The 13145-nt window shown below is 31.4% G+C and overlaps 1 protein-coding gene across 1 annotated transcript; it reads right to left on the bottom strand.

The window, feature by feature from the left end:
• Positions 1-10037: 10037 nt before the first annotated feature.
• LOC113850445 (rhodocoxin) lies at positions 10038-12287 on the bottom strand. The gene is made up of 2 exons (XM_027480999.1): positions 10437-12287; positions 10038-10314 (listed from the first exon to the last, which is right to left on the bottom strand). The coding sequence occupies exon 1, from the start codon at positions 12196-12198 to the stop codon at positions 11728-11730; it is 471 nt and encodes a 156-aa protein (XP_027336800.1). The 5' UTR covers positions 12199-12287; the 3' UTR covers positions 10038-10314; positions 10437-11727.
• Positions 12288-13145: the final 858 nt, after the last annotated feature.

Below are 13145 nucleotides of genomic sequence, written 5' to 3'. Positions count from 1 at the left end.
ATTTAGTTTATACTATTGGTGTGATTCAAAGCTTCAAGCAGTTGTTAAGGCTATATTTCTATTTTCTTTTATGCTACCTTATACTGAGGCTTGCTAAACTTAATTGGTATGGTGGATTGCACCATGAGGCAATGGTAGTATATTTTAAAATTTATTCTGCTTAAAACTTCTAATTTGATCATTGGTTATGTTCTTAATATCAATGAAATTCTAGTATTTTAAGTCATTAGTATTTAGCACACCTCAGCATAAAGTGCCATAAAAAAGTTGCTTCTAGTTTGCTTGGTCGCAAGTGAGAATTTTACGGTCAACCAAGCTAGTCAGCACAAGCTAAAACAGAAAAGAAGTCATGAATATCATGAATGATAATTTATCAGGGATGCAACTGAACCCAACTTGTTATTTTAAGGTAAGAGCCTCTGAGTAAGTGGAGGTTAAGTAGCAGTCATTAAGTGTGGGTATATTCACGTACCTTGAGGAAATGATAGTAAGAGAGTGATAGGATAGAGAAATGGAAAAAGTTAGGATATGATAAGAGAATGATAAGTTTTTATTCCATGTTTGATGTATATTAGGGAAATAAAATAGATAATATTATGTCATTATTTTTAATGTTTGAGATAAATAAAAAATGATAAAATAAAATATAAATGGTATTTAAATAAAATTTTACTGTTTTATTCAAATTAATATATTTTTCAAAAATAAGTTTTATTTAAAATTTTTACTTTTCAATATATATATATATATATACTATTAAAAAAATTATGTACATGTAATATTAAAATATAATAATTTTATTCAAATTTTTTACAACTGAAATATATTTTTAGGAAAAAATTATAATTAGAACAAATAATTATAAAAAGGTTTAAAATATATTTTATAAAATGATTAAAATATTGTTTACAATTTTTTTAAAATATACTTTTCTTTAAAAAAATTATAAATTTTTAAAAAATATATAATTTTTAAAAAATATTTTTTATTAAAAAAGTTTTCATATAATTTTTTTAGTAAAAATATTAATATTATATATTTTTAAGAATAATTATTTTTTTATAAAATTTTGAAAAAGGTATAAAATATGAGTAAGAATGTAATAGAGAAAAAGTTATTATATTTTGATGGTTTCAACCCTAGTACCTTTAAGGAAAGGAATTTGAAATATGATAATGGGATGAGATAGGATAATTTAGCTCACTGAGTCATGAATGTGTCGTCATTAGATCTAAATAAAGTAAGTAATTTGTATTTATTGTATTCAAATATGACAGGTAAAACATTCTCTTACATTAATCCATCGTAATTTTAAAGTTGCACTATTGAATTTCTCTCGGCTTTAGGTAACAAAATGAGAAGGAAGGTAAGGGAATGGATGTTTCCTGTTAAGTTTCCAAGGCTTTTACGTTTAGTTTGATGGAGCCTTAGCTAGGGGCTCAAGGCCTTGATTAATTTGTCAATATATTTTTGAACAAATAAAATATGTTAAAACAACACTCTTTTTGGTGGTGATTTAATGGATTCCAGTTCTCTTTGTACTTTTTCTTTGATTAGTAGTATCTGTTAATTTGCAATACGAAGTCTCATGTTCAGGTGCTTGGACTTAGATAAGGAAGGGACTTTGGTCGTAAATTTTGGATCCTTAGGATATTAAAAAGTAAAGTGCCAGTTTGAAAGAGCACAACCCTTCAGACCAAAAAAAGAAAGAGCAACAACTCGTAAGACTGTTGAAAAAGAAAAAGTAAATGAAATAAAGGCTAAAATTTATAAATAAAGTGACAAAAAAAGAGTAGGCAAGTGATTTCAATGATTCCAATAACTTTTGGGCCATCCATGAGAAATTACAATTAACTCATAAATAAAATATTATAGCGCGCGCACACAAAAAAAGTGGGTCGTCCCTGTTTCTTAGCCTTACGATCTAACTAAAATCACCCTAACCATCCCAACTTCACATGAACAATCTCCGTTGTCCTTCCCACTCTGCCAATAACGAAAAGCTGGTTCGGTGGTTGGTGATGGAGGAATACAGCAAAGGACTAACAGCATGGGCTCTGATGGAGCGTTGCATTGGGGTCAACAAGCATAGTGAAAGTGTAAACTAAAATTTTAAATAAGATAAATGACGATAATTTAATTTAACAAAAAATAGATCTTAAAATGCAGATATATTAGGTATACAAAAATTAAGGAGAGTAAATCATGAAATAGACTTTGAAAATATTTTATTATATTAATATAATTATCATTTTTAATGTACCAAAAAAAAAATTATCTTTAACATATTTTTAAAGACTAAACAATCCCTCTCTACACAGTAAAAGATTTAACATGACTATTTAAATTGAAAATTACAAAATTATGTTAAAATTTGAGTCCATAAGATTTATGATTTAATTCTTGTGAGCTTAGATTTTGAAATGTATAAACCTCTCAATTTTATTGTTAAATTCCTAAATCATATGTCTTCCATCTTTGACCTACAAATTTTTTCCTGAGAAACTAAATGACATTTTCTTTTTTAATTGGTATTACTTCAACATAATTTCTTACAAATTCTTTCAAATTTATAAAAACTAAAAAGAGATTGAATAATAGATATTGATATGATAAAGATACAACAACAAAAACATCAACAACCAATCCTTATTTTATTATGTGAGGTTAGTTATATAGATTACACAACGCCATTGAATTCAATTAAAAACTAAAATTTTAAAAATATAGTTAATCAAAAAGTCTTTTTTAATAACTTTATTTAAGATTTTTTTAAGTCTTATTCAACTCCTTTTTACCGAATTATGAGTCATGTAATCTACTCTCCTTTTTAGTGCTTCCAAAGATCTTCTTTACACATGATCAAATTATCTTAAACAATTTTTAGTCATCTTCTCCTATAGGTGCTACTCCAATATTCTTATATACTATTATTTTGTATCATGTCTTTTTTTGTGTGCTCACTTATTCACCTTAGCATTTTCATTTTTGTCACTTCCACTTTTTTCTCATGTTGTTCCTTTAAGGCCCCACATTCATTACCATATAGGATATGTGGTTATATTGCAGTACGATAAAACCTTACTTTTCTTCCAGGTCGATAGGTATTTTATGGTCACAAATAAGTCTTGATGTTTTTCTCTACTTTAACCACCTAACTTGTATTCTATGAGTAACATTTTTATTGAATTCTCTATTATTTTGTATAATCGATCCTAAGTACCTGAAACTGAAAACTTGTGGTATAATATCATCTTCAAGTTTAACTTTCAACTCATGATCTTCATCTTGTTTTTTAGCTAAACCTACAATGCATATATTATGTGTTACTTCTACTTAAATGAAACCTTTAGATTCTAAAGTCTCCCTTTATAACTCAAGTTTAACATTAACCCCTTCTTTTGAATTTTTGACTAACACTATATCATCTGCAAATAGTATGCACTAAGGGATAATATTTTGTATGTCATTTGTATACACATCTAAAACTAGATTAAACAAGTAAGGGTTCAAAGTGGAGCCTTAATGTTAACCTATTCCAATTGGGAAGTTCTTACCCTCTCATATGTGTCTTATATAGCCTAAATATATGCTTCATGGACCCTTTTCTTTTCTAAAGCTTTCATAGCACTTATATTAGTACTCATCATATGCTTTTTCAAGTCAATAAAAACTATGTACAAATCATTTTCTTTGTATCGATATTTTTCTCATCATTTTTTGTAAAATATATATAGCTTATGTTGTAGACCTTCTTGGCATAAAACCAAATTAATTTTTGCAATTTCAATTTCCTCCCGTATTCTATAGTCAATCACTTTTTTCCACAACTTCATAGTGTGACTCATGAATTTAACCCTTCTATAATTTGCACAATTTTAGATATCATCCTTGTTCTTAAATATAAGAATCAAAGTGCTTTTCCTCCATTCATCTAACAAATTCAAGATCTCAAAATTTTATTAAAAAGCTTAGTAAGTCCTATAATTATTTTCCCAAACTTGTTCAAACTTATATAAGGATGTTTATCAACCAATTTACCATTCTCTATACTCTTAAGAGCTTCTTTTACTTCTCAAACTCGAATCCTACGATAATACGTTAAATTTAGCTTGTTCGTTTGCATTTATAATCTTCCTATATTTCCACTTGCTCCTTGTCCTTGCTAAAAGGTTTATAGAAATGTTTCTCCCATTAGTCTTTGATGTCTTGATTCGAAACCAAAACTTTTCTTTCTTCATCCTTAATACATCTAACTTGATTTAAATCTCTAGATTTTCTTTCTCTACTGTTAGCAAGTTTATAAATCCTCATTTCCTATACTTTGACTAATGATCTTGATAGAACCGTTTAAAAGCCTTAGAACTGCTTCACTCACTACTTTTCTTGTCTTTTGATACCTTGTTCAAATTTCAGCATTATTGTATGCAGAGTTTTAAAGTACACTATTTTTCCTCTAATATTCTATTGCACACTTTCATTCCAGCACCATGATTCTTTGTCTTTTGATCCAAAACCTTTAGATTTACCTAAAATATTTTTAGCAATTATTTTACCTTCATAGCCATATTGTCCCAAATGATGTTAGCACTATATTGTGTTGACCAACATGTCCACTAAAATCCTCACCTATGAAAATATTTTCAATTTGTAGGATGTTTTGGATCAACCCCTCTCAATCCTTCCAAAACTTTGCTTTCAAATGGACTTCCTATCCAACTTGTGGAACATAAGCATTAATGATATTAATAGTGTCTTGTACAACCAATAACTTCAAAGACATTATCCTATTTTCAATCATTTTGATCTTTACTACGTTCTTTCTCTAATTATCATCCACAATTATGCCTATTATGTTCTTTCCCTTGACATTTCCTATGTATTAGAGTTTGAAACTTGAAATATTGAGCTCCTTAGCCTTATTTCCTACCTATTTTGTTTCTTGAAGGCACATGATGTTAATCTTTCTATGAATTAGTGTCCATCACTTCAAATGACTTTCTTATCAAAATACCAATATTCCATGAGCCAAACCTAAATATGTGTTTCTAAACTAACTTCTTTATCCATATTTGTCTAGCCAAATGTTTGGACCTTTACTCATTTAACATTACATCTAGGTATCAAGCAACGACCCTAACTCATTTGACACTAAACTCGATCCACACAATGTGTAAATTTCAGGTGACGATTTTAGCTCTAACATAATATTGTTCTGTCTTGAGACCGACTAAGAGGTCATAGGCACAGTTATATTGATATAATAAGGGTAAAATAATAATAAAAACTCTTTCTAATTTTTATACTATTTAAATTAACTCCTTATTATTTAAAAATCTACTAGTGAACTCCTTGTAGTTTTGATTGAAATAAAACTCTTACCTGTCTTCATTTTATTTAACAATTTTATGCTAAATTGATTTAATAACCTCTATATAAATTAAAAAAAATTAAACTCTTCCCTATCTATACTTTCAAATGGTGAAAAAAGAGTAAAGAAAACAAAAAATAATCTTGAGAAACCCTAAATTCTATAGGGTCAAAGTTTAAAAAAATTTGTAGGAATTTTCAAATAACTTAATATTCATTATAATATTATATCTTGTAGTGCAATGTGGTGTACATCATGTTAGTAGTTGTGTTGGTTATGCACTCCCTCTCTCTCTCTCCTTATATAAAGTTTGTGAGGACAACTAACATGGGTGAGTCATTTTTATTTTATTCTTTGTGTAACAAAAGATAAGAAAAAAGAACTAGTTGAAATACACTTATATTTTGGAGGCAATTTCAGAACAATCAAACATTTCTCACAAAAAATTACAAAATAGGCATTTGGAAGGGGAAGATCTAAATAAATTATCATTGATGCGATTATTCAATATGCTAAATCATGTGGAACCTGATGCAACTAATGCCACCTTTTAGTGGTGTATTCCTAATGTAAATATGGAAGATTGTGGCATATTATCCCTTATAGAAAATAATGATATTGAACTAATGAATGACTCACATCATTATTTTTATTGCAAGTGGAGAACAAGAATTTGAATTACCATCTCCACATATATGTAACATAACATTTCAAGAAAAAAGGTATGAATATTGGTCAAATAGATGATAATAATGAAGATGTTTTGCATGTGGTATAGTTGAAGCTAATGTAGAATAAAGCAAAAATAATAATAAGCCTAATTGGTTAGTAGGTTCCGAGACAATAAACAATGAAGATATTTTTATCATGAAGTGCAATGCTGGTGAACAATTATTAGTTCATATTGGGGATGCATTATGTGCTCATAGTGAATAAATAGACAACAAATTTGAGAGAAGTGACTGGAATGAGTCAACAAACAATTACTGATTAAGAGTTGGTAGACACTACTGAGTTTGATGGTGAGAAGCTTAATGAATATCTTGACTTGGATCCCAATGTGGAGTTTAATAAACATCAATTTGAGTTAAAGGTAGGCAAAAAATTTAAGAACTTTGGCATATTTAGGCAAGTTTTAAAGGAATGGAATATGATAGAGGGGCACAAAGTTAGCTAGATAAAAAATGATTCTTATAGAATTATTGCCAAGGTTGCACATGGGATCTATGCTTCTTAAATTCAAAAGACTACCACTTTTCAAATCAAGACTTTGAAGGGGGAGCATATATGTGAGAGAAAGTATAACAAGAAGCATGTCACAACAATGTACTTAAGCCAAAAGTATCAATTTAAAGTCAGAGATGACCCTCAATGCAATTTAATTTCTTTTTATAATGATGTTCGAAGAAATCTAATAATGGATGTCACATCATCTAAGGTGTATAGAGCAAAGAGAAAAGAGAAAGAAGATATACACAATACAAACATGGAGCAATTTCATAATTTGTGGTATAATCTATGAAGCATGATGAAGATAGAACTTGACAAGTCATCCCTTATCGAGAATGATACATTTGAAAAGATGCCTTCAATCTTGCAAGCAAGGATTCTTGGATGGGTGTAGACCAATTATAGGTCTAGATGGTTGCTTTTTGAAGATTTGTTTTGGTGGGTAATTACTATTTGTTATGGGAAAGTATGACAATGATAATATGGTGCTAGTAGCTATGATAATTGTTAAAGTTGAAAGGTATCACTCATGAAAGTAGTTTTTACGATGGATGATGTGGGCATGGGATAGATAATTGGACCTTTATTTCAGATAGGGAAAGAGGGCTAGTTCACGTTGTTAAAGAGCTTTTTTAAATTCTGAGCATAGGTTTTGTGTGTCCCATATGTATCAAAACTTTGACCAAAAATTCAGAGAAAAAGAATTAAAGGACTTCTTTTGGACATGTTCAAGTGCAAGTAACAAGCGTGATTGGAGGAGTGCGATGGAAGCATTGGAGAATGCTAACTAGATGAGCTTTGTGATGACTTCCTCAGCTCAGCGTCATGGAGAAAGCCCACATTATCTTCTTCCACGTTCCTTCTTTACTTGTGCAGTGACTGTACCCTCTCCTCGTTTTCTCTTGCCATGGATTCATTGCTTTCTTAGAACTCATCATACTTAACTTGTTCTCGCGTATGTCATTAAAACTAATTGTTGTCTTGTATATTTTGTCAGCTACATTTCGAGCAACCTTGCGTGACTAATAACATGGAGCAACCTCTCGAGGATGCTTCTCCTCTTGTGCATGACCACGTTGGCAATGAATGTGTTATAACATCCCGAGCTACCTGTGCAACATCTTTGATTTGGTTGACAACTTCCAACGTCTGCTTATAGAATTAAAAAATAGTGGACTCCTATGCCACTAGCTATGCCCTGCTTGGTCCTGTTTGTTCCAACATCCTCTATGCCACAAAGCAACTTAACATAGTGTGCCAACAACTGTGACATGTTATTTAAAATAAATGTAAACTACATTGTCTGCCATTAAACAATGGTGGAGTGATTGGTACCATTTCTGCCGAAAATAGAGTTAGATAATGCTAATTTATAGAGGGAACAGATAGTTGGACAAAAAAAATAAAAAGAATATAATAATTCATCTTTCATATAAATTTGCTTGGATTTAGAGTGAGTCAGGCAGGAAATAGTATTGAATCGAAAACTAGCTTGGAAAAATATGAAGTAGTTACTAATTTAGAAAGACTTGAAATCAAGACGCAGCATCAATGACAAAGGTCGCCGCCAATTGCAACATTTAGTTGAGTGCATTATTGCACCTTCAACTAATTTACGAATTCAGATCTCGTTGTGACAAGAACTAAACATTCAATTCCTTATTAACAAAAAGACATTTATTGAAAAATAATAATTAATATTGCCTTAAATTATATATGTACAGATAAATGAGAACAATTTTTCCTCTCTAAACCGAAATAGGAACAATGGCAATAAGACAAATGTTAAGAGTATTGGTTAAAAAATATTAATATACTTCTAAACATTGACGAAAAAAACTTTTGGTGCAAAGGATTGGTAAGATTTGAATTAAGGGGGAAAAAACCCTTCGTTATGTTTCCAAGAAAGAGGAGCGGAAAAAGAAAAGTGACTTGTTATTGTAAGACCATAAGACCATCAAGTTAAAATAATAATAAAATTAGAGTTCCTTTTACAAAGCTTTCTACGCACAAGCGAAATAAGAAGGTTAAGAGACGTATGAGATAAGATGAATAATGTAATCGAGAAATAAAAAAAAAAAATATTGTAGAAGTGTTACGTAGTATAAATTTATGTAAACTGATGCCAAATGAAGGAATAAATTCATTATTATCAGCTTTTATATAGATAATAGCTTCTCACTTATCAAACCAAACAGGTACATCTTAAAAGGAAAGCAATCACCCTGCTAAAACATTCATTAGCATGTTGACGTGGTAGACTCGTAAAGAATCCTTTCGTATGACTACCAATTGAACCTGAACTGGAGATCCAAACAAATTATCAAAATTCAACTATTTGATCAAGACCGGGATTTATTACCGGGGGGTTGTGATTCGTAATAGAAAACCAGAGTCACATATCTTCCTTTGCCCAAATAAAATTATATTTTTTAACAAGTCACAAAGTACATGTTTTCCCAACGCATGTCAGAATACAAAAAGCATCATAAATCATAATATCCACGGATGGCCTACCCAGAAAATGCTATTACAGGATAGTAGGATGAACATTGTTTTCAAGTTGAGATAAGCATTACATAATTTATGCTACACATACATGTTGAAAAATTATATATATATATATATATTAAAGACATTCATAACTAGTGTTCATAAGTCATAATATCAAAGAGAAGACAATACCCCCAATTAAAATAAAATATAGGGACGAACTTAGACAGGAACAAAAAACAGATATGAATAACTTATTTCAGAGATGAAAGGATAGAACAAAAGCATGGATAAAACAGAGCAAGGTTATTCAGGTGATGAGCTTGCCAGAAAATGACTGCACAGGGGATGGTGGGAAAGATGCTGGCAAAGGGTGGGGGTTCTTCAAAGATTTAGGATTTCGTCACAGGTACTGAACATAAATGTGGGTGGGAAAATACGGTTTTATATGAAACCACACGCCCCAAAAAAAAAAAACACACAACACTGTTGCAGATATAAAATAAGGCATTGCACCAAGCATAGTGCAGCACCTATTACACCTGTGGAATTTGATAATTTCCAGTGATAGCTCCACCGCAACATAATTCCTTACTATTTACAAAAGCGTTATAAATAGGAAAATATTGAGCTGTATGTAATTCTATTCCTATTCAAAGTATCTCTATCCTAAACGTATCAGGCAAAATTTTCTTTTACAAAGTAAAATATTCCTTGGATACAAGGTGTATCATGCACGTATTAGTAATTACATTGCCATTTTGGGAGTTCACAACTTCGTAAGAGAAGGATGGACCCAACCAAGCATGGGTAGGGAATCAGTAACAAATTCAGGTCCAGGTTCTAACCCACCTCATTACAAATACTCACACCACAATACAATGACTAAAAATTTTGGACAATTCACAAAATGATATGCAATGTCACTCTCTTAAATCTTAATCAAAAATCGATTTATTCTATATTCATTAAATAAGACTTAAAATTGAGAGGAAGCCATAGTACCTTTAGCTACACATAGGATATACAATCAAGGTTAATTTGCAGCCTGCTAGCAAATTACATCAATTGTGACTTAATAAATCATCACTAAATTAAATCATCATTATATTCTGAAGGATAAGCAATGCACGGAAGGTTAATAAAATTTATCACAATTTTTTGTTGATTTGTCACATTCTTCATGCACTAGTATATAACACTTCTAGAAATTCCTGCACCTGGAAGGGCACACATATTTTCAAAAGAAACAAGTGCTCCATTAAAATTCAAAACTACTTTAAGTAGCTTAAAGCACACTAAGTCAATCAAGACACACAATTTATATGGTTGAGATCCTCACATATCTTAATAATCACAGATAAAAGATGCCTTGCTGCTGCAAATAACAAACTTCTTTAATTAACTGCAAAAACAATTGCACAGCTCAATTTCGTTCAATAATAGGTTTCTGCATTATAGCTTCATACTGTCCTGATTCTACTTAATCATTCCCCAATGCATTTCAATTTTATACGCCGATCCTTGAGACAATAAGCACAAGATTATTCATGTTAAAACTTAGGCTCAGTTTGAATATATTTTTCAATAAATACTCAGTCAAAATTTAGTGAAATGAATCAAATTCCTCCCATAAGTTAAAATCAACTTATGCTTCTCTATTTTTTGAGAAGTTCTTTCATTTAACTTCTCTAAAACTTCAGGCGATAAATTGTTGTGAACTTTTGAGAAAAGTTTTATTCATTTTTCATATTATTTTTCTTCTCTTATAAGAAATCATCTACAAGCTCACCCAAACAAGGCCTTAGCCAATACACGAGTGTTTCAAAACAAGTTGCAAGGTTAATCTTCCAAAATTAATTTTAAACTGCAAAAAAGCTACGTTCAGAAACCGTTTGGATGCATCTCTTAAATGCCCTTAAGATTTGAATCTCCGGTCAAATATGTATATACTATTTTGCCACTGTTTCTCTCTAGCAGCCATGGTGTATAAGATCAGACATAATCAGTTTTTTCTCACATGAATGCATAGGGCTAACTATGGGCCTTCTCCCAATTTTCACATAAACAAGGGGAAAAATATCATCACAAATACGCAGACTTAAAATTAAGGATCCAAGGAAATATATACATCAGACGACTAACCAAGAGAGTGGTTAACATCATCCAAAGATGGCCAACGCATTTGCTCGTTCAATCACACTTGCAATCAACCATGGTACACTGCAAACAGGTTCATAACGAAACACTAATGCATAATTCTCCCAAGAAATAAAAGCTCTCATTGCCCATTTGCAAATTCCTCCACCTAAAAAAGGATTCTACATTTTCCCTTTTTCTACATCATCAAAAAACATAGGTGGAAGAGAATCAAGAAAAGCCACAAAACGACCTCAAAAGTCAAAGCAAGAGCAGTGGAGCCATCATTAACAATTCTACACATAATAATAAAACACACGATTTCAAAGAGTTATTCATAGCGGGCCAATCACAGGCTAGGGAGTTTAAAACGCCCAAAATATAATAATAAACCAATGCAAGGTTCAACAAGTTCTGCTCAGCTCTTTCTTCAAACGATCGCATTATTGAACAGAAGAAAAAAAAAAGATCAATTGCGGTTTGGAGGGAGCAAACTAGGAAGTGTCCCAGGGCTTAGGTTTGGGTAGGGCAACGACCATACCTTGAAGGTCGTGGTTGAGGAGAACCTGGCAACCGAGCCTGGAGTGTTTGTTGAGGACCCTAGCTCTGGAATTGCGTTTGAGGACATACTCTTCGTCGTAGGACCTAGGGGGGAGCTTTTCGAGCCACTCTTGGGCGATGTTCACCTCGCACTCCGCGGAGCAGGCGTCGATCTCTTCAAGGCGGTGGGCGTTTGGGTCGATGAGGCCCTTGTTGATTAGGGCCTTCAGGAGGGTATGGCCCGCCAGGCCCACCACCTCGTGCTTCTTCCCCTCGAAGTCGATTGCTGAAAGCTTCACGATGCGGTCTGATACCTTCTTCGAGGAGGAAGAGGAGCTTCGAGATATGAGGGATTTCGAAAACAAGGAGAGAGATTGGAGGCGATGCACTTGCGAGGACAACCTTTGCAGATTCGCGACTGCCATTGTTGTTAGAACTGTCGAGAGAGAGAGTTTGCCTGTGGTCTTCTGATTCCTAACAAGGAAATGAAGAAAATGGCGATGCCGTTCTGGGCCTCTCCACGGGCACTCAGAGGTTTCTCTATCAATTTTTTGATTGGGCCAGGCCATTATTCAATGGGCCCAATGCAAAGGATCTAACAAATGCAATTAAGGGGACTTATTTTTTTTATTTTTTTTACTAAAGAAATAAAGGAGCTTATTTTATTTTATTTCATTACCTACTTTCTTTTTTTAGTTTGCGAACTGATGTGCACAATAATTATGAGTTGACATGAATGAAGAGTAACAGCAACTGTATTAAAATATATGAATATGAATATAGTATAAACACCACCAAAGGTTGATATTTTGGGGGGCATATCCCATTGATCAATAGAATGTTGATAACAAAATGGATGGTGAATGAGTAAGCTATGGAGATAAAAAAAAAAAAGAAAAGGGGGGATAGTTTCACACTTATATTATACTTACTTTAAATCCTTTTTCAAGAAAATTATATATATTTTTAAAAAAATACCTATTAATTCAATAAATTTTTATTAGAGGATATAAGAGAGTGCAGAAGAACTACTATGAAATGAATATTTTTCTTTCAAATTTTTATCAAAACTATTTTTTCATGTTCAATTTTTTTATATGCCTATTAAAATTTTCTTTCATTTATGAGAAAAAGCAAGCCCTTTGTATTTTTACCGTAAATGAAAAATATAAGAGTTGAAGTCAAAAAATTAAATATAAAAAAAAAATCATTCAAATTATAACTATATAAATAAAAGGAAGGATTACGTCTCCACCCTCATACAAGTTTTAATAATATTTTGATATATATTTTTTATCCATTTTATACTTTTTTATCTTTCTTATTCATTAATATAGTCAAACCTTTAAAAGATAACTTAGTTATTTTATAT

The sequence above is a fragment of the Abrus precatorius genome, unplaced genomic scaffold (assembly GCF_003935025.1).
Source record: "Abrus precatorius isolate BTA unplaced genomic scaffold, Abrus_2018 Scaffold9, whole genome shotgun sequence".
Taxonomy (NCBI): Eukaryota; Viridiplantae; Streptophyta; class Magnoliopsida; order Fabales; family Fabaceae; genus Abrus; species Abrus precatorius.
Note: the sequence above shows the minus strand (reverse complement) of the source record. Positions and strands in the feature narration are given on the sequence as shown.